Genomic DNA, 22,643 nt, shown 5'->3' with positions numbered 1-22,643 from the left:
GGTCTACTGCATAAAATACCAAAAAATATATCAGTATTTTGACTAAATTCCACTGCCATGTCTGGCCTCTCGCTGCTTTCCCATTTAGTCCATGTTCTATTCCTGCTGGGTCCTGTTCAGGGACAGAGAGCTGGCTCTGGCAGTCAAAGTACAAAAGGTGAGATAAATCTAAAAGTAAATCAGAGAGGGAAATTCACTGACAATACAGGATTTGGAAATCATTCAGGAAATTGGAGTAGCAGATGAAAACAGACTTTAGCTGGTAGAACATATAAACAAGATCCAGGCAGGGATTTAAACTCAGTACCTTCTTGCAGTGAGAAAATTCAGGTTTCTTTCTCATTCTGACTGTGATTCCAGTCGGAATGCCATTTTCAGTAAAAACGGCATTCATTTTTACTGAAAGGAATGCCATTAATTAATCAAACTGTACGTAGTGAGCCATTTGGTTTGTGCTGCTGGAAGCTAAAGGCAGAATAATTACAAATGTCTGCTGTGTATATTGGAAAACGTGTCTGCTTTAACCTCAGGAACAAAAGATTTTCTCGTCCAATATCTTCACAGGAGCAAAGCTGAAATAAAAGATCTCAGAGGAGTTGGTAAATGGATGAAAAAGGGGCCGCTTCCAGAACTTCGTACCGAGCGCCACATCTACCGTACTCGTCAAAACAGCGATTTATCAAAAAACGTTTGCTGTAATTCTTTTTGCAGCCAAGCGGAAAAGCAAAACCACATAATTAGCACTCACCCAGTGGCAAGAATGTGAGAATGTGACTGAGAGTGCAAAGTGATTCTGTACTTCCTGATCATGAACCCAAATCATAAATGGACTGAAACGTCGCTGAAACTTCGCAAGTAACTTCAGGGGAAACTCAAACTTTCTTTTATAAACGTGAAAAAACTATTTGTTTCTAACTTATTAGCTTCAAATGTGTCTCTATGCGGATAATTATGAGTTGTGGAACTCATTTGGGGAATTTTGGGTAGAATTAGCTACTTACAGCAAAAAAAGCTACCTATTTTCTTAAATGGGTAACATGGCTGCCTTGTAACACAGGGTGTGTCTGTGTACTGTTGGTGCTCATTCATGTTGCTTCCACCCACCACCCTAACACAAGCAGGTCAGTTCAACTGGAGACCTTTAAATTGCCCATGGGAGACAGGATTGTGTTTGCTTGGCAACTTGTTCAAGGTGCAAGCTCTATGCGCCTCTTGACCAGGACAACACAATCCAGTCTTTGGCAAGCCCACACTGATCTACATTTAGAAAACGAGCAAAATGTCTGGTAGCCAATATTGAGGATAGACGAGTCAATCTAATACATCAACATCTGAGGAGCGCTGCTCCCAGGTCTATGACGTCTTAATCCTTGTTCTTGGATGTAGCATGTGTCCAAACCAGTCATGTCTGTGCATCTGTTTTTTCTCTTAAGATGATGAATGTGGGTGGAAGACAGACAGGAACTCCGATCCCCCAGAAGGCCCTCTTGTGAAAACATCCGACATTTCAGGATAAGCACAATTCAAGACCTCTGAGAACAACCTGAAACACTCAAGTCTCTGGCTGCATGAAATAAAAACAACAACTACCTTTTGTCTGATGTGCTTTAGTTGGAAATAGAGTGGCTAAAGCAATTGCAGCTGCTATTCCTGATTGACTGGCAGATGCTTGTAAAGACCTGCTTGACTGATTTCCTTCTCTCTGTTCAGTTGATGAAAACTGGAAAACAGCCAATTAGTTGAGCATCGATATAAAGGGCTAAAGCAGATGTCAACATCAGATGTCAACCAGAACTCTGAAGGGCCAAGGTAGGGAGGGCTCACTACCATCCCACCTGGTGAAGTCAGACCCGAGAGGTCAAGAGGGAAGGATGGCCATCAGACCCCAGGGTAGCCCCTGCAGTCCACAGCCAGTCCAACACACCCCAAGGAGCTACATACCACCATCTAGGACTTCCTAAGCCATTGCCTTTTTAAGCCTATTGATTCTCATCTCCCTTTAGTGCTCCATCTAGGCTTTCGCCCATTGACTTGGATTCCTTTGGCAGAATTTCAACTGAGACAGTCAGTAAACAGAGGGAGGAGTTGTGAATGATGACTTATGCGCTGTTTTAGAATTGTAGTGTGCCTGTAGTTTTAGCAATAGCAGCACAGGAAGTGAATGAAGCTATTCAGTCCATGTTGGCCATGCTTCCAAATGTTGAATTAACATTAAAAGTCAACTGGTTCAGCTAAGAACTTCTCTCTTTGCAGTGGAGAATGGTTGTCTACAGTTTCCGGTAAAATTCGCAGCGTCAAACTGGAGCATTACATATGTCATGGGGAAACCTTAGCGACTGGGTCAAGTTTAAAACTTCAACAATGGTCACGCTTCCAGGAAGCAATCGTTTCTCAATAGTCGAGAACCCAGACCCTCTGACGAAGCAAAGCTTAGAAAGAAAATAAGTACAAGTAAAATCTAATGCAGTACAATGAAATGATAATCTGGTCTCATAAACACAATAATGTCTTGCCAATAAGCAGTATTTCCTGCTTTCTTTAGAAGTATTCAGAACAGCCAGATGTCTTTTTAGGAAATAAGCTGTTTGGTAAGACAGATCAATGGGTTTTATGATGATTACTTTGGTGTTGATGTGTGTACCAGTTTCTTGAGCACACAGGAATGAAAATAGTAACAAAAAGGAACATTATCTCACAGAAGTCTGTGACAGTAATAAAAAGGACTGACTGCTAGCTATGCCTGGTGAAAAGCGCGCACTAAAGCCTGGAGTGGATTGACAAAAAGAAAATGTCCTATGACTGTTACAGCAACATACTCAACATACCTCACAGTCAATATTCACTTTTACTTAAGTCTCTATTCATTGAGGTTTAGGCATTTAAAGTCATCTGGTTTGTTAGGAAAATATCACACCTACTTATAAAAGTAAGTAAGCACGCAGAAGTAATGGTAGACCAGTCAGGAACATTGTATGTTGACTCAATTTGAAGACACCTAATATTTCTAGAACCAGATGTCACAATTGGTGGAATGAACAGTAATAGTGTTGTCAGAGAGTCAAAACATCCAAGTCACCAAATGTCTTGGTCAGCATTATTGGAGCTTGAATACATGTGATAGAGGTTGTTATTTTAGGTGAACTGGTAGTTGGACTGGGATGATAGATTGACTACAGTATTATCTGTATGCCTCACGTGTCGATCACAGCCTCATGTGATCCGTATCAAACATGGGAAACATGCAGGTAATCCTGGCTAATGCTACGGCCAGAGACCTCAAATTTTCAGACGCTCTAATCAGCCCCTGATAATAGATTGTTATATCATGGCACCATGTAAGCCTTCTGCTGCTCAGTCTAGACATGCCAGTGTCTTCTATACCGAAGATTTTTCTGGTCTTCTGGGTGCCTGCACTATTTCTTTCAATCAGAAATCTTCTCATCAAGTCTGGCTTAATATAAAGCTCAGAAAAAGTTGTACTAAACTATAGCGACTCTCTGACTGAATGCTTAACAAATTGATTGATTGATTGATTGATTGATTGATTGATTGATTGATTGATTGATTGATTGATTGATTGATTGATTGATTGAGCTGCTGGTAAATGAACAGCTGTTGCCAGTGTTTGTTCAATAAAAACTGAACAATAAATGATGCAACTAAGATGCAGTGAGATACTTGCACAAGAAACAACACACAAAAAAATTCTTGGTCCAATTTGGTATTTTTGCAGTACAGCCCCCACCCACACACACCTAATTTCACACACACACAAACATAACTAATTTCTAGTTTTATATATATATATATATATATTTTTTTTTTCATTTGCAAATACCACTGTGCTGTTAGGTAGGCAGCTAAACTCTTCTCCCAGCTTGCTATTTTTGAAAAGCAGTCAGGTACTGGCAATGGCTTCATATTGCCAGACATATATATCTCTACATAGATTTTTTAAAAAAAAGCCATACGTTTCCTGTCACTACGAATTTACCATTTTGATGCTGACGCAGTTTTGAAAATCCTTTTGATAAATATTCATGAAGAGCAAATAGATGAAAACCAAGCTCTGCACAGAACATCGGTCGAAACACACGCATTAAACAAAAAAATACAAATATAATCTGCAAAGTTGGGCTGACACAAATCCACATCACTTTGTTTTGCAAATGCGTCAAGTTTTCTTTTCCCCCCTTTTTTCTATGATGGCAGTATTAAATGGGACAGAAAATAAATGTGCCAGAGAGGTAACACCTTCCAAGTCATGAATAAAAGCAATTTACTCTCCAATCAGATAGCAAAAGGGGGAAAATTGCAAGAGCTGACTGCATCTATGCATAAAAGAAATGCTTTTTTTTTCTCTCAACGCATAAAAAAAGCCCAAAGTGGGAGTGCAGGAAATGTTTTGAAAAATGAAGAGTTGACTCTGAGGTTGACTTATGCTGCCAGCTGTCCGTGTTGCCGCTGGGAAAGCAGCAGTTTGCACATACCTGGAACCTCTTCAAGACCATAACTGGTGCTGTTGGGCTTGAAGCGATCAGGTTGAACCTTCATCTTTGGACACAGGACATCTGGGAAGAAAAGACAAGTGTCAATGTTGCCTTACATACAGAATTTATCGTCCTGAACTTGAACTGTCTGCTTCTTCTGTTAAAACGACCACATACTCCAAGGTGTTTTAGTGTGAATTTATGTGATCAATAGAAGTGGGCAGATCGCCCCAAAATATCAATAATATCAAAAAAATCGGTATCAACTCTGAAGTGATATTACAGAGTTGATAGACTCAATCTTCGACTAGAAAGATAAATACTAGATTCTATCTTCTAGTGGAAGTACCAATAGTATAAATATCAATCTTATCCTAGATTGACAGATCTATCAACCTAGGATAAGATAGATATAAGTATTGATCTTACACATTACTTTAGTTTTAGATTCCCTCTTGAAATGTTGTTTAATTTTTTGTATTATAGTTCATCAATAGTACCTCCAAAAAGATTTTGTCTTGCTTTGCTCTCAAATGAGAATTTCTTTGCAGTTTGCTTAAGAAAAATACACACAAATCATGTTAACATGTTATTAAAGTACCTATAAACTTTGTTCAAATTCTGACATTGGTTTCAACAAACAACTTCAAAGACAAACCACCTAAACACACCTAAGGTCAGAAGTTTTATGATATATCAAACTTAAATAAAAGTATCGGTATCGGTATTGGTGATACAGGCCCTGTGCTTATGTGGTATTGAATCGATAAAGTATGAAGTACCGCACAACTATACTAACACAAAGGAGGGTTGGGAGTATGAAATTGAGCAAAAACTATCATGCATTTTTAGGAATGAAAATATAAAAATCTTCAGCTAATTTGTATCCAAGCATCTTCCTTTTGATTCTCCTACATGAAATCCAGCTCAACTGACTGAATCCATTAGTAACCCATAGTCAGTAAGCAACACCTCAGCGGTCTGTCAGAGGTTGTTAGTGAACAAAGAGCATCATGAAGACAAAGGAACACAGCAGACAGGTTAGACCAAAGTGAGTTAATTATGCCTGAAATTTGCATACGACTGCTGACTCAGCACTGGCCCAAAACTGCTGGTTTATTTTTAGCCTGAGTGGACCGTATTAATTGGAGAATTTGAAAAATCCCATATGAATGACTGCATATGGGTTGAAAACAAAAACACTTTTCAGACTTTTAGTAATTGAAAAAAAATATACAAGACTTTCCCTCTAATGTAAAACTATGCTCAACGGATTAGATGGGGTCTTTCACATGAAATCCCAATAAAATAAACTGTAATGGGACAAAGGGGTGCAAACACTTTTGCAGGTGATGTAAGAGTAGGTGTTCACACACTAATGGTTAACATATGTCTTTATATTTAAGATTTAATTTTAGTTTTTTTGTTTGTTTGTTTCTTTTGAAGAAAGCCACCTAAAAAAAATCCCAAATGCTGAAACACAGTAGTAGATGTCCATACCGTGGCCTGGAGCCATTTGTGCCCCTTGGAATGTTTCTGTGTGGCCCTTGTTCACACTTCAGAAAATAGCACAGATTTATTTCACCAGGCTGTCAATCGAGACACGATCAACAGCCTTTGATTTGTTTGATTAAAACAAAGTGAAATTTTCTGTGATAAAAAAGAGGCAAATAAATTCAAATAATACTAAAAAGTAAACTTAATCAGCAACACAAACAATTCATCTTTTAATACTAAAATTTTTTCAGCTTTTATTTTAATTTGATAGCATGTAGCACCACTGACATCCAGTAACTTTTATTTGATAGTAGAATCAGGCACACCTATATAGTAAACAAATAAGAACTTTAAAAAATAGTGACTTATCCCATATTCTTGTAGCCTAGCATACATCTAAAATGATTTAGAGATACTTTCTGCATAGAAATCAGACGGGTATATTTAATTCAATAAAAAAAAATTTCACCAATTTCATTATAATTCATGTAATTTATTGCATGGTTCTATAATGACAATAAAAATTATTATTATTATTATTAATAATAATTCATATTTTGTGCATTTAGTTTATTCTTACAACAGAATTGTTTTTGCAGTTTTTATAACAAAAGAAGCATAATTTTTCAAAAAGTTTGGACACCCCAGCTGTTGTAACTGCTGTCAGACTGTTTAGCTTGGAATGATGTAAGCGCTAGGACTGGTGTGTGAGCTGAACAGAGCTGGTGCAGACACACTGCCCTCTCTCGCTCAGTTTCCTGTTTGACGTCCAGACACAGACCTGGTTGAAGAAAAGGGCAGCTGTGTCGGTGAGGGATGTGGGGGTGAAGTGGGGTGTGGTGGGTTCCACTTCCACACTGGAAACAGCCAGTTTCATATTTCCACACACTTATATTTCAGCAGCGGCGGTGACAGGGAAAGGAAACATCTTTGGGTTAAGTTGTTTTAGGCAGGAGAGGTCCTTTTACTGGAGTAGAGTCACTGGCCTCAGTACAGCAGCATTCACCAAGAGACAATGTTTGAGTTTATTACACAGAAATGTTCATTTGAAGATGACATCTAGGATAGAACATGCAATAAGAAGATGGAGATTTCATTTTTTTCCAAAGTGCCATCAAAAAAAAAAAAAAATGCAAATAAAAATACAACATACAGCACTCCACACCAAAGTAATGCAGGAAGTATGACACACTGGCCTTTGCTTGTTTATCAACTAGGCTTTGAAGATATTCATGGTATTCTAGTAAACTATCTTATCAGCAGAGTATGGAAAGACAAAAAAGCCAATATTTCTGTGTAACCATTAACCATTAAAAATCCTATATGACTCTATGCTAAATATACCACCAGACACCAGACACTTAGAAACCGTTACTGGGTGCTGAGAGTTAGCAATGTAAGTAGTAGTGAGTACTTAACATTTTAATTATTTATAATTTCTATATTTTCAGAAGATATTCAGTTCTTCTATAAAAAGGCAACTTTCTAAGCTGTAGCTATATAAGAATAGATGAAGGACGCACCATTTATGTTTAAATTTTAATAAATGAGTAGGCTTGCTGCAATAAGCAATTAATCTTATGATAAATTAAAATGAGCTCAATTTCTATTCTGATGACTAACATTTCTTGAAGGGCAATTTTGTTTACAGAGTCTTCATAATCCATTTTATTTATGGTTGCAGATTTTATTTTATTTCCTTTGTACTGATTTTGGTTGTTGTCTTTTATTTTGGATGTTTAAAATATCTTCCAGTTTCAGTGTGGCAAGTTCTGCACAAAATTAAAGTTTATTAGTCTTTCATAATAATTTGCAATATTATGCCTTTATCATTACATTGTTTAACAATGCTACCAAAACGACAGTTGCATTAATTTCTGGGACAATTAATCAGCCAGCAAAATTTGTTATTCTGTTATACTAGTTACAAAGAGTGTGCATAAGGAGTGGTCCAACTCGTTTATGTTTTTATTTATTATTATTTACCATCTTATTCCCAGTGAATGCATTCATTTTTATGAGGATCATCTGCAGAGATCATATCTGGTGGGCCATCTGAACCAAAACGGCCTGGGCCAGATTTCTGTCCCGGTCCATACTCATCTCAATCTAACGTGGTTCCAACATTTAAATGAAATTCTTCTTTTCACTATTAATAGCTGAACAACTCGTGTTTGCTCCCTTGACCACAAGTCATAAATATGCTCTGCGGCTGAGCTGAAACACTCCAGCTTTCCTGCTGTTACAAGCATCTGCAAAATATGTGCCATGAAAACCTGCAATTTTCTAAAATCACGGCTCTAAAAAATCTCTGTGTCATAAAAAGCTCTGGAGGTTGATTCTGAGGACAAGTTGGCTTGTTGTTTTTTTGCGGCGTACAAAAGCTAAGAGGGTGCCCGACATGAAAACCCGAGCAGCTAGTTTATCTGTTTGGCATCTGAATTTCTATAAGTTACTTTACAACATTTGGTGTTGTAAAGTAACACCAAATGGAGATGCCGCTGTATTCAGGTCAAAATGTCACGTCTACGTGAAGTTTTCTAAGTGATAATGGAAGACCTACCAAAGAATATATGTTTATAATGCCAGCGCCAGCAGGTAGACCAAGAATGGCCATGCTCTGGATATAGTGACGTGCGTCACACTTCCTTAAAGATGATGTTGCTTGCACAGCTCTGAATCTTAAAATGCTAAATAACAGAGCAACTCCCTGCAGCTGTGGTTCTGAAGGTATAATTTGGGGACGCGAGTGCGAGTTATATTTGAAGCAATGTAAAACCTGCCTTTGCCTTACCATTACCGTCCTACAGCCAATATTTTCCTTTCTCTTTTTGCTGCCGCAGGTTTTCGATAAGCTTCTAATTATTTGTGTCCTTTGATCGTTTTGTCTAAAAACTGTCATAATGTGAGTTTTTGTCACTGAAAGTCACACTTCCAAACTTACCAGCTTAAGACCTCAAATGCTCTAAAGAGTCACTGGAGGATAAACAGTGTCTGTTTTTTAAAGGTGAATTCGTTTCACTTCTATCCGAGTATTGGGCGCCGGGCCAACGTGAAACATTACAGCTGCAATTTTCTGGGTGAAAATAACTGGCACTGCCCAGTGAGCCACTCGCACTGACCACGGATGTACATGGAGGTCCACTTGCAGCAATTTCTTAAAATGGACAAAAAAAAATTGTAAGCTTTTTGTTTTTTTTTTGTTTTTCACTAAATGCAGCCTTTGGTTATTTCAAGACGTTCTACATCGCATTCTTGAAAATATACAATTTCTCATTGAAAAGAGAAAACGTACTGACTCAATGCAAAGTCGGAGTTAATTGGCTTTCAATTAAAAATTCAAGATTGAAACCTTTAAAACCTGTAGGAGTGTAAAAACCAGTAAATATGTTTTAAGAAGTAATTCTTTGCAGCAAAGTTTTTTTTACATCTACCTAGTCAAAATGAACGATGTATTGTCCTTCTTGTTTGTGGTCTTGGAGTTGTTCATTTCTTCCCATTTAGTCTTAATTTAGCAATAAGCTAACAGAAAGCAGTAAAAAACAAAAATTCCACAAAAATAGGTTTGTACCAATTAAAGCAACACTAATAAACCATCTCTGAAACCACTGGAACTATTGAATAATAATATTCAAAGAGAAGTTAGTTATTTACAACAAATAAGGAAAAGATTAGGATTCTTGATGTGAGGTTCTGGTAGAAGGTTATAAGCAATTATTTTTAGCACCAGTAAATAACTCTTGGGGGATTCATGTAGTTTATAGCTAGAGTAGCTGGTTCTGTAGGCTAGCTAACAGCTAGCTTGAGAAAAATCAGCAATGCTGTTTCTGCCAGTACAAAACAATTCAATCTACACAACATCACAGTGGTAGCAAAGTTACTTGTATTTACATAGGAAAAAAAAATCATAAATTACACAGGAAATGTAAGTAGAAGCAAGTGTGTCAAAAATGGATTTCATATGTCAAAAATACAAAACAGAACTTGAAAAGAGTTTCAATGAGTTTACAAGTTCAAAGAACAAATTTTACAGGAAGATCATTGGTGCCACACTGCCTACAACCCTTTTTTCTCCACACAGATAAAAATCTACATCTTCAAAAATAAAGCCGATTGTTAAAGACATCACTTGCTAAGGTGTGTTCAGAGAAAGCAAAGTACAAAATTAATGCACTCCTTTTGTTTCAATAACATTTCTTGGCTCATTTTTCACTTAAGATAGGTCAGTGGCAAATATTTTATATATAACATTTTATATATATATATATATATATATATATATATATATATATATATATATAAAGAGAGAGAGAGAGAGAGATATCAGTGACGTGAGGTGAGGTTCATAGCTGGTGAGGCACCAATTTAATTATAATCGGATTTGCAAATCTGGACCCCCTGCATGTTATTGTTTTACATAAGGAAATTACACGCATGCGTACAATGCTGGAGGGCAAAAAGACTATTATTTAACATGATGCTTAGCCACGCCGCCTCCGCAGAATAATTCCGTTATCTCAATCAAACTTAGACATGTAGATATTAATTTCGAGAAACCGTTAAAGTACAACTCAAAACCACGTCTTTCTTGCTCTCTGTATCAGCGTTACTGTATGGCTAGCTCGCTGTTACTGTCTCTTACTCTGCAGTTGTGGAGTCATGAGCGCCCCCAGCGATGAGGCACCAGAACTGCCTGCCTCACCTCTAATCTGTTCTCTGCCGTTTATGATCCCTCCTCAGCACAAGAAACACGTTACACATACAGTTGGTGACAATAAAAACACAGTACATTAAATACATAAGCTAAATTATGGAAAATCAGTTCATACATTAAATGTTTTTAACCATTTTATTGGCGATGTACAGACAGGAGGAGCATGCTCTCATAGAATGGCAACCGGCGCAGTTAGCGAGAGGTTGCGCAATCCCAGGTGAGGCTCAGCTCACTGCTGCCTCACCGGCTTCGCTTCTGAGCATTTGAATGGGAAAATGCGAAAATTCTGCGATTTTGAAGAAAAAAATCATCAGATTTAGTTATATTAAATGAAAAATAGGTACTTTATAGTACAAACCACCGGGGGAAAATATCTTTATAAATGATTTTATTATTATTTTTCCATGATGACAGGTGAGGCCAAAAATGTGAGTTTAGTAGTCTGGGACTATACTGTTAGCGTGACCCGACCAGGTACTCTGACTTTCCTATCCAGTCTGAGTGGGTTTTAATAAGCTGCTGAAATACAAAAATAGTAGCTACACGTTGCCTCTCAGCAACCAACAATAAAAAAAAATTAGGCCATGCCTTTAAGTCGTGAAACAAAAAAATTCTGGAAAAGGAACTTAAAAGAGAAATTCCTTGCTCCATTATACAGATGAGACAACTATTAAGCTGTTAGAGTGCATTTTTAACCCCAAATTAGGTGATTTATGAGAGTATGTGAACTACTTTCTAAGCCTGTGTGCATGTGTTGAAAGAATTTTCTCAGCACAATAGTGGAAAAACCGCTGAGGTTTTAAGAGGAGAAGCTTTCCAGTGCTGAACGCCTCTGCTCTGAGGCAGCAGTCAAGAAGGCAGCGACACCACAGATATGTCTTGTTAGGAAACTATTATTTAAACTCTTTTTTAAAGAGTCTTCCCTCACAGGCTTCGTGTTAGACCAAAAGTTGATAACCTGAGCAACTCTCTGTAGTTGGGGTGGGGTTTCGTGGTTAGGGTCGCTCCTGCGCAGTGGTTAAAGGTTAAAATAAGGGGACCAGTTGAATAAATGCAACGTTTAGCTTGAGGTTGACTCTCCATTGTGGTTGTTTTTTTTTTTTGTTTTTTTTTTCAGAAAGAGGCCATGCAGCAGACACTGTTAGTAATGTGTTTAAAAATTGTCTGATGGGTGACTTACTTTCGCACAGCCTCCTCCTCAACCTGCCTCGGATTTTATCAATGGCGTTGAAGTCGGTCACGTGAAAGACGTGGGCATTCTTGGGCTCTGCCGCGATTTCCTCCAACTCTTCCTTCAGAGCCTCCCCGATGCCCACGGCGAACATCCGGATGCCAGCTTTGGCGGCTGCCTTGGAAGGTTCCAGAACGTAATCGTGACTTCGGCCGTCCGTAAGCAAGATGGCCACCTTCTGAATGCCGTGCTCAGCCGGCCTCGCGCCGTTCCGCTCCGTGAAGATGTTCGTGGTGGTATAGCTGATAGCGTCCCCGGTCATGGTGTTTCCCCCTAGGTAACGTATATTACGGGCAGCTCGCTTCACGTCTTCCAGGGTCCTATATCGCCCCAGGTTAAACTCCTGAGTCGGCCTGTCACTGTAGCGAACCACTGCCACTCTAGTTTTGTCGGGCGCTACGTCGAAAGACTCTACCAAGTTCGCTACCCATTGCCTAATTTTCTCAAAATTTTCCTTTCCCACACTGGATGAGGTATCCAGAATAAACGCCAAGTCGTAGTGGACATTCTTACAACCTGCAACAGACAAAAACATTCAGTTACGTGTAGTTGGGACAGATTAAACTTCCTGTGTGGGTATGAATATTTCATGCTGATGGTTTTACCTGCCCTTTGTGCATCCACTCCTTCCCCTGAAAGAGTCAAGGCCAGGACGAAGCAGACCAGGGTGATCCTAAATCCCAGTCGGAATTCCATGTGGGCCTTGTCTTGGGTCTGTTTTGTTCAGCTTATTACCACCATCAAGCTCTGGAAAGATCAGTGGAGACATCAGGCAATACAGCATATCTTCAAAGTATTGACAGAGATTCACTTTTCCCACTTTCTGTTACGTTACAGCTCTATTCTAAATTATATTAATCTCTTTTCTTAAGAACCGTGTATTTTTTTTGTGACAATGTATTTTTTGGGGGGTTTTTTGTTTTTGTTTTGCAGTGTTATGTCTCATCATTCCACAGGACTTTTTCCGAAAAGTCTTGGGGATCATCAAGATGTCTCGGTAAATGTCACTTTGCTAAATTTGAAGATACAGCCTTGGAACTCTTTTAAGGATGCAATTTTCCTTGTCTTGTTGAACACTGACTTCGATTGAGGCAAATTATGCCTGTAGTGCTCTTGATGTTTCTCTGTGATCTTTTATAATCTCCTGGGTGCTTTATTTAAAATTACTCTTGAAGTAAATTTGGTACACTGTGCATTGATGGGAAGGGTCATTACTGTTCCATGTTTGGATGATGATGTTACAGTGGTTTCCTTGAATCGTAAAGCTTTAGATATGACTTGGTAACCCTTTCTATAATTCGTGGTGACTGTTTTTCATCTGTTGTTGAATGTCTTTAGATCAGGGGGGTGATATGTTGTTACTTTTTGACATTTTTTTAGCCTACTTCATCTTGGCAAATGGGTTTGATTTGAGTGATAGGACTCAAGTTTCTAAAATATATGGGTAATCACAGTTGAGTGCATGAATCTAACTTTGAAGCTTGACCTTTTGGAGAAATCTGTCAAAGGACAAATGCTTGTTCAAAGCATAGTACTTCCTATGGAGTTGGAAGATTGTTGTGAATTAAAAACTTTCTGTAGCCATTGCATTCACATCCCAACTATAACACAAGCTTTGCGGAAAACCAATTTAAAATTGTATTAACACTCTGTGCATTTAAAGACACTTACACTCCTGGCTTCATCTCATGGCAAACCTTTCCTCCAGCCCTGTATATCTCTGGTATGAAGCTTGGCAGGAAATGTTCTTCATTCTCCGAACATGATAATTGAAAGCTAAGACTGAAATAAACATCTCTTTGGAGGAGCAAGTGAACTCTCCATCCAGAGAAAATTGGACTGACTGAGGATGGTTGAAACCTGATGCCAAACTATGTCTTTCTATCCACCCACAAGACTAAAAAAGAAGAATGCAGAGTTAGTGAGCTTTGCTGATGTAGATTGATCAGATTATTTTTAACACCCAGACAAAGACATCTATTGGACTATGAGAGTCAGTCTGGTCCCTTTTTGGTCATCAACTAGAAGTTTTTTTTGTTTTTTATTGGCTGGTTGTTGTGTCTTAATGACACTGACAGAATCCCAACATCTAAACACTTCTCAATTCTCAACTGTAGTCCATAATTTGTAGCACTTTCTGTTGCTGGAGGTCTAACATGTGACTGACTCTAGCCTAAACATGGCCTCATCCTGACAGGAAGACTGTCTCGTTGTGGGGGGTTGTCCGGGGGATGCTTTGGAAAGTTTGAGTTATTGGTCAAGTCGGAAAAAAGTAGTCTCCGATGAACTGAAAAGCTTTTTACCATCTTCCACCTTGTTTCCGTACAGTAAGATATTTCCACTGAACACATTGTTGGTTCATTTATTTTCCAGAGGAAACATGCAACCAAAACTATCTGCTTGCCACTGGAAAGAAAAAATGAAGAAAATATTTATTCTGTTGTTCCTTAGTACGACGCTGGTGGACTTAAAGATGCTACTGAATGAAGCCACCTTAACATTATGGGTTGGAGGACACTTTTCATGTCATAATGAGAAACTTTCTCGTCTTGACAAGCTTTATATCTCACTAACACGAGAGCTTCTCGTCGTAACGAGATATAACTCATTAAAAAAAAGTTTTCCAGAGTGATATTTCATTAAATCAACCAACATTAAACAAGAAAGGTCATAACAGTAAAACAGAAACATCTTGAGGGCGCTGTCTTCAAAATAAAAAATAAAAAAACCAAGTGAGAAGATAGTCAGAGGGGCACCCTCTATTACTTATTAAGAAGTCAAATTCTGAAAACGTATTTCCCCACTGAATCATCTGGTTATGACGAGGAACTCTTGTTTTAATAAGACACTCCTCCTGTATTTATTTCCTAGCTCTGGCTAGGAAATAGAGAATCTGATGGTGTGAGGCTATAGTGGTAACCAGTACTCCACCATTTAAAGGAGGATGCCATAGAAGGGATTCCACAAGATCCACCTCTAGTGTACTTTAGACTCCTTAGGTTTGATAGACTCATGTTTTTGTCCCTTCACGTTTTATTGAACAAGTGTCCTTTCAGCTAAATGCTAATGTTACTTTTTCAATGTTTGTATTAATTTCACACCTACAGATGATTAATGATGGTTTCTTATCCTGCTAGCAACATTTTAACCTCTATCAACCACATGTTTTGAGATTTATGGTGAACTTGATATTTGGTGTTTTTAATTTCCAAAACTTCTCAAAGAACTAAACTGTCTTTTAACAGTGGTGTGTATTTGTATATGTCCCCATGCATAAATGCTGATAGAAGCTGAAACTAGTTGCAATTTTAGCTGCAGGCCTTTTGATTTAGCCTCTCACAGCTTATATTAGAGGGAGAAAATCTCTGAACATTTTCAAGTCTTTCTTCTTTATCAAATTTAGGTGTGGACTTTGGGCCATTTTAACATGTAAATATGATTTAATGTAAAACATTACATTGTAGCTCTGGCTGGACGTTGAGAATTGTCCTGTTTGAAGGCGAACATCCACTCCAATTTCAAGTCTCTGAGATTTCTTCCATATATTTAGCTCCATTAATTTTTGTCATAAACATCTCCCATGCAGTGTTAACTTTGACAGAGCACAACATTTTCAGCATATTATTTTTGACTAAATTTCTAGCTATTATTTTAGTCCTTCTAAATTAGATGTAATGTAGTTATTTTAGTTTTTGTCTAATTTTAGGTTAAGTTTACTGCAAACGTATTTGGCTAAAATGTGATTTTTTGAAGGAATGTATTTTTTTTTTATCTTTTAGCAAAATAAGTTGTCTATATTGAGATAACATATTTATCCTCAGAGAGAAGTGAATTAAAGGAACATTTTTAATGTACTCAGATGATCTTTTGTTGTTTGGAACAATTTTATCTGGATTTTTTTCTTTTGGTGAAGCTTAAAAAAATCATAACAATGCTATTTTTTTTTTTTTTTTTTACTAATATTAGATGTAAATTATTACAACTCATTTTGTCTACTGTTAGATTTGGTTAGGTTTCATCTACGTTGTTGAGAAAAAATTTCTATCATTTTTGACAAAACAGTTTTAGTTCTTCGGTGTGTTTTTGTTCTCTTTTTCTTTTCACATAAACAACATAAAATTTCATTTCTGTCTCATCTGACCAGTGTACGTATATGTCTCGTGTGCCATGCATTTTCACAAACGACTGAAATTCTTACAAATTATGGTTTTCTTTGTACCGTCTCTTTCTTTCGCAATCCTTCCATGAAGGCCAGATTTGTTGTGTGGACAAGGAGAAGCTGTTTGTTCCTCTGTGCTTAAATTACACACAGGTAACAGATTAGGTGACCAGGCAATTTGTTTCACGGGGTTTTAGTTAGAGCTATCAGAAAAATGAGGATTTAAAGCAAATGTATGCCACACTTTTCAGATATAACACCCAATTTTCTACTTTGCATTAGTTTACAACATACACTGGAAACAAAAGGTTTAGCGGTTTTGTGGTGACAATGTGACAAAATGTCTAAAGGGCCACAATTCTGTTTTGCTAGCATTATGGTAATGCTCCAAGGTTATAAAAGACCACATAATTAGGTAGAATGGAGTATTAAGCAAAATGGGGTATGGAGGGAGAGAGGGGTAGGGGCGGATTGCCATAGTACCCTCCTGTCTATGACTGTACCTGTGTTAGAAGGTAGAATAGTGAGGGCATTATGAACTTTTGGGAAAGCAAAGGCGTTCAGCCTCCAGATACTAATTTTCTTATCTGATTCCACTTAGGGTTATTTCTGTTTCTTGCCTTCCCTGTTGCTATTTATGAGCAGATTAGGTATGTGAGCTAAACTGCTCCAAACATCCTGAGTTAGGGTGAATGTTAAAATCTAGAAAATGAACTTTGGCCAGATGTCAGTAAAGAAGAAGGAGAAGAAAATGCACCATTCATGCTTTCCACCATGCTGCCCTCCACATGCTCTCTGGGAAAATTGGTCTTTCTTTTTTGCTTTTTTTATTTTTTTTATTTTTAGATAAAGTTTAAAAATCAAAGCTTTATGTTAAAGAATCTGGAAATAATAGGTATTGCCTGAACCATTCAAATGTTAAATCAATCTTATTTGTCAATTTTTTGGATATAATAAAGATTTTGTAAATTTGAAAGTGTGTGGGATTTTTGTGTGCGTGCGTGCGTGCGTGCGTGCGTGCGTGCGTGCGTGCGTGCGTGCGTGCGTGCGTGCGTATGTGTGTAAGTGAGGTTTCTGTATTTCTAGAACTGGTAACTCAAATTTTCAAATGGAGCTGATCAAATGTAGTCCAGGGCCTTAAAAGTGTTGAAATAACCCTTTAAACAGAGGTCTCTAATCGGATTCAGACTTTAGCATCACAATAAAGGCTTTAGTCTTTAGCCATGTTTTCTTACACTCCGTCTGTTTAGACATGTTAAGAAGCAAAAGACATTTTGTTTTGTTTTTTATGTTTTTGAGTTCTCATGCCCCCTTTGATATGACACTCTGGGCAGAGAGCCATATCACTCACATCATAACCTGTTATGGTTCTAATACAGAACCTCGCACTAGCAGATTTACTCAGAAGGAAGTTGGATGTACTGGGTTTTATTTATTAAAGAGGGATGAATATGCGTGCATGCCACGCTTTATAGATTTTTGAGGTTTTTTTTCAATATGTATACACTAATATATATTCTCATAAAATCCACACTGAACTGAAATTAAATTAGACTATATTATATATGGGAGGGTTGTAGCGTCACAAATAACAGTAACAGTAGTTAGCTCTTTAACACACTGTTGGACTTTGTACGAATCTGTTATCCTACATTTATAGAATTCCATTTAAAACACGACCTCAGGCTCTTCCACTGGAGTTATTCTCCATTTTTATGTGCAGATAAACCATGTGAGGTGACTGCTGCTGCTGCTGCTTCTCTTCAATCAGCATGTGAACCTGAGTCCAGTTTCCTCAACAACAACAAAAAAAAAGGAGAAAAAACCCCTGCAGGTCTGTGTCATCAGGCCGGTTTCCAGTTCCTCCCTCAGTGGCAAACCTGGGACCTGCAGCTTAGATGTCTATAACAGAAGCACTTTGTTCATCATTGCTCAGATGTGAGAAACAAAACTTTATGGAGTTTTTTTTTGTTTGTTAGTTTGTTTGTTTTTCTAATGTGTCACAGTTCGAGGACAAAGAATGTCAATTTAAGTTTACTTTTGAAGCAGTTTTAAAGTCACAGGAGCTGCAAAATAACACAAAGCGGCCAGGAGACAATGATTAAAAAAAATATTTATCCCACTGTTAAACATTAAACAAATGTCATAGTGTTGTAGAAGAACAAAATAGTATCATTGTCACTTTCCTAAAATAATGTCCCAGTCATTGTTTTCTACCAAAAGGTTTTTTTTCCTTGCAAAATCACCTCTTTTTTTTTTTCCAAAACATGATTTATCCAAAAAAACAAAGCAAAAAACAAAAACAAAAACATACATTTTGACAACTATTGACTTATGCCATCATTTTAGGAAGGGGAAAATATGTCTTTTTTTTTTCTTACCTGGCCGGTGAGTCAGTCTCACTGGAGGAGTCTCTCTCTCTCTCTCTCTCTCTCTCTCTCTCTCTCTCTCTCTTTCACTCTCTCTCTCTGCCTCTCTCTCTCTGCCTCCAGCGTTCACACTCTGGATCAGCACAGCGGCAGCATCATTATAAGGTGATAATAATCCAGAAACAGGTTCCCCCCTCCTGGCAGGCACCGCAAATCAGGGTGAGCCCCGTTCCTTATCCCGGGTCACCGGTCCAGTGCACAGAGTTGTGAAGTAGTGTTTGGTAGGTGATCTCTAGCAACCTTTCAGACGGCTGGTCGGAGTGGGAGGGAACAGCAGGAGGTGGGGGGGGAGAAAGAAAGTGTAGAGTTTCACTTGGGAAACGAGGTGGCTTCTGCTGTTCTCCACCGCCTGTGGCCTGCAAAAAAAAAAACAGGCTGAGAGGCACAGCCAAATATAGAGCCAACTTTTTTTGGATATTTTTGTCTTTTTGTTCTCTCTCCTTCTCCTTCTTTCTGTCCAGCCAAAGACGAGGTGCAGCATCTCGGTAACGGCCTCTTGGTGTCCAGCCCCTGCCACTGTGATGGCCACAGAGGAGCCACCCTGGATCTGGTGGTGGGCCGAGCCGCTTTGGTTTCTGCCTGGCCACACGCTTGTGGAGACGGGTTTTATTTAGACTGAGGAAAATAATTACAGAACGCTCCTGTTTGTACCTTTGTGTTGGACGCACCAGTTCAGACACTTCTGTTGTGCCTTCATTCCAGTCATATTGAGGCCAGTTGATTTGTAAGGCACATTTTGTCAAATGCCATCTTCAAAAATCATGAGGAACAACTAAACCAATCAATGTTCTAGCTGTGACAGGCAGCTCTGAACAGGTGGGATTTTAGCCTTGATTTCAAGAAGTGTTTCGACTGTTTTGCAGTTTTCTTGAAGTTTGTTCTAGATATGTGGAGCATAGAAAATTACTATATCATCACCTTCCTAATGTAATGCTCAAAATCACTTTTCACAAAATATGCCTTAGGCCATAATTTCAAGAAAAAAAGGATCTACTCTGCCTTCTCCCAAAGAGAAACAACCAATCAGAGCCAGGAGGCGGGTCTTAGCGCTGTCAGTCATCCTCAGTGTGGTGCTGGTCATTACCCCACCTTTCACTCTGATATGTTGCAGCTTCTTTTTGATAGTTGAGTCTAGCGTGAAGGCTAATGCTAGTTAGCATGGCCATCGATGACAGCAGATAAACAGATTTTCTGTAATGGTAAGTTGTTTCTCCTTCATTTGCACATTTAGGAGGAGTACATGAGAAGATTGACATCCCTAAGACCCTCCTCTTGGCTCTGATTAGTCAATGCATTTTTTTCAGATGGCAATAGCAGCTCAGGGATGAGATCAATGTTTTCACAGATTATTTGTCACAACACAGTTACAGTTGTAGTAAATGTGATTTTTTTTAATTACATACTGCAGCTTTAATGTAATTTATTAAGAATTTAAATGATAGACCAATATAAAGTTGTGCTTTTATTCATTTTTCTTTTATTTCAACCCTCCTATTTTGATGCTACTTCAACATACACTTGTCCACACAAATTAACCACCTGGCGCCATGTTTAACTTGAAACATGAAGTTGTTTTGAAGCAATCTGATTGGTTTTAGCTCTGCACTACACTGCCCCCTGTAGGTGGGCAGTGTAGTGCCCACCTATAGTGGGCAACACTGAAGAGTGGATTTGTGAAAGTTCATGTGGATGAAAACTTTCCTGAAACCGATCATGTGTGTACGATGTTATTTTTTTAAATGACGTTTAAATGAGTTATTGTTCACACGGCTACATGTTTACAAGGACTTAGATTTTAATTTGCAAAAACAAAAAGAAATCCATGTACTCTTTCACTTCCATTTTGGAGTTCTGAACTACTTTTAGTTGGTCTATTATGAGGGATCCCACTCAAAAACATTGAACTTTGTAGTTGTACCATGACAAAACTGAGAATAATTATTTCACGGGGTATGACAACTATCACAAGACACTAGTTGCGTTTCCATTGACCATATAATTGCACAATTTTACATAATTTTTATTGGAAAACTTTTTTGAAAAACCCACTCCTGTTAGTTGATAAAAGTTTTTGCCGCTAGTATGAGGTGGTTTTTGGCCATATCAATATTTGTTTATTTTGCCATCCTGCAACAGAAACCCTTTTTTCGCATCACACAAGTCACATGATCAACTGGATGTTGCCACTGGCGCAAACCACAAAGAAGACGACAACAGGAAGTAGTTGGAGGATTATGGCGTGGCATGTTACTTATTGCATGAACAAACTTAATAACATTTGATTTTAATCATGTTTGTCAAATGGGAACATTGCAAATGCGGAATTGTGTTTCCCCCGCCCCCCAAAATTTGCTAAATATTGAAAGTTTTGCATACATTTGTAATGGAAACACAACTACTGAATACATTTACATGGTTTCTTGGACAAAACTTGACTTCAAACAGCAGCCATGATTTCCTTTGAGACGTCCTCTTCCTCCTCTGCAATCTCAAGAGGTTTTCTGTTGCTCAGAAAACCTCTTTAAAGTTGTTGTTTGATGCTTTTGCAATAACTGACATGCACTCCAATCTTATACAGGGAACCAAAATGTACTAAAACACAGTGTCAATATGTGGATGCCATGGACAACAAACAAAACAGCCATTATGTCCAGGGCTATTTGCAGTGTCTTTGTAGCCAAGGAACTGAAGCGCATGCCAGGCTATATATAGGCTCAGCGTAGAGAGGACGGGAAGCGGGCTGATGGTTTGGGGCAGATGTATGATGTGACTGATTGTGTATGTCTGAGGAACCGTCTGTCGCTGTGTGCGAGAGGGTCTGAAGAGGTGACCAGAAGGCGGGTGAGCGTGGGGCCGCGAGCGCCAGGCAGCGTTGGAAAAAGCCATCTGCTACCTGACTGACAGCCAGCTTCAAACCTCCCACATCAGATGGGCAATCTTCTACCAGAATATGGTTGGATCATCATGTGTGAAAGTGCTGAAGCCAAATCTTTAAAAAGGTACAGTAGAACTGTCACCATGCCTGAGGAGCAGTTTTAACAAACCTGTTCTGGGAACAAAAAAAGAGAAAAATTCTGAATATGGTTTAAAAAAAACCCCACATCAAAACTATACCAGGTGTGAGATAACTCTTATAGTTTAGTCTACAGATAGAAAAAAAACAACTTGTAAAAACCTGCAGTCTCTCTTACAAACAGCAGAGGGCAACACGTCTAGTTCTTATCCAAAGTTCAAAGGGGCAGTATTATGTATTTTCCAGGCACATAATGGCATTTTATGGCACTCTGCTAAAAACATCTACAACAGCATGGTTCATTGAGTCGAAAGGCGAAGAACTAGAACTGTTTCAGAGATTTAAAGCTCCAAACTCTTAACACTTTAAGACCACATAAGACATTGATGATCAACAGCAGTGGTCCCCAAACTACGACCAGCGGGCCGGATCCGGCCCGCCTCCACACTTGGTCCGGCCCCCTGAACAATGCCAGAGAGCATTTAGATTTTTTTTTCATAGACCGTATTTTCCAGACTATAAACCACTACTTTTTTCCCAAACTTTGAACCATGCAGTTTATAGTCCGGTGCGGCTTATATGTGGATTTTTCTTCAACCACCAGGGGGCTCTTTAGCAGGAAGTGAATCATTGGAAGTCAAAATTGGAAATAAAAGAAGAAAGCGCCCATTAAGACGGAATTGAAATTTGAGAATGTTGTTGATCAGTTAAATAGCATTAAGGGGAAAAAGAAGACTTTTTGTTTTTTAAATAATACTGGGATCATTATGAGAATTTGAGGTATAGATATTAGGATCCAGTGGATGGCAGTAGTGCAACAATAATGGAAGCAAGCTGCAGTTGAAATCTAAAGAAGAAGAAGAAGAAGAAGGTTCCCATTTTAATTTAGCACATGCTAGTAGCAGACACGAAGGATCAGCACTTTTACTGTTACAGTTACCGTTCGCAAACTACTGTAATCAGTTCAGTTAAATCTAAACTTGGCAACATTTTCTTTTTCAACCGTAATAAATGTGATATTCAATTGACCTGTTATGTTATCGAAGACTATTACGAAGGAGATGACTGACATAATCAAAGCAAAAAAAATGTTACTGTTGAAAGAACCTT

At 38.3% G+C, this 22,643-nt stretch overlaps 1 protein-coding gene across 2 annotated transcripts in view; it reads right to left on the bottom strand.

Annotated features, from left to right (window-relative positions):
* Nucleotides 1-19,075, bottom strand: part of col22a1 (collagen, type XXII, alpha 1) — a 69,937-nt gene extending 50,862 nt beyond the window's left edge. Inside the window, exons 1-4 of one of the 2 annotated variants that reach the window (XM_007574319.2) lie at nt 18,473-19,075; nt 12,538-12,679; nt 11,882-12,448; nt 4,491-4,571 (exon numbers count right to left, since the gene is read on the bottom strand). In XM_007574319.2, coding sequence (XP_007574381.1) covers nt 4,491-4,571; nt 11,882-12,448; nt 12,538-12,628 — 739 coding nt within the window. In that variant the 5' untranslated portion in view covers nt 12,629-12,679; nt 18,473-19,075. The remainder of the gene's footprint in view (nt 1-4,490; nt 4,572-11,881; nt 12,449-12,537; nt 12,680-18,472) is intronic. The other variant, XM_016661914.1, reaches the window with a different exon arrangement.
* Nucleotides 19,076-22,643: the final 3,568 nt, after the last annotated feature.

The sequence above is a fragment of the Poecilia formosa genome, unplaced genomic scaffold (assembly GCF_000485575.1).
Source record: "Poecilia formosa unplaced genomic scaffold, Poecilia_formosa-5.1.2 Scaffold349, whole genome shotgun sequence".
In the NCBI taxonomy this organism is placed as follows: Eukaryota; Metazoa; Chordata; class Actinopteri; order Cyprinodontiformes; family Poeciliidae; genus Poecilia; species Poecilia formosa.
The sequence above is the reverse complement of the archived record's forward strand: the minus strand, read 5'-3'. Positions and strand labels throughout refer to the sequence as shown.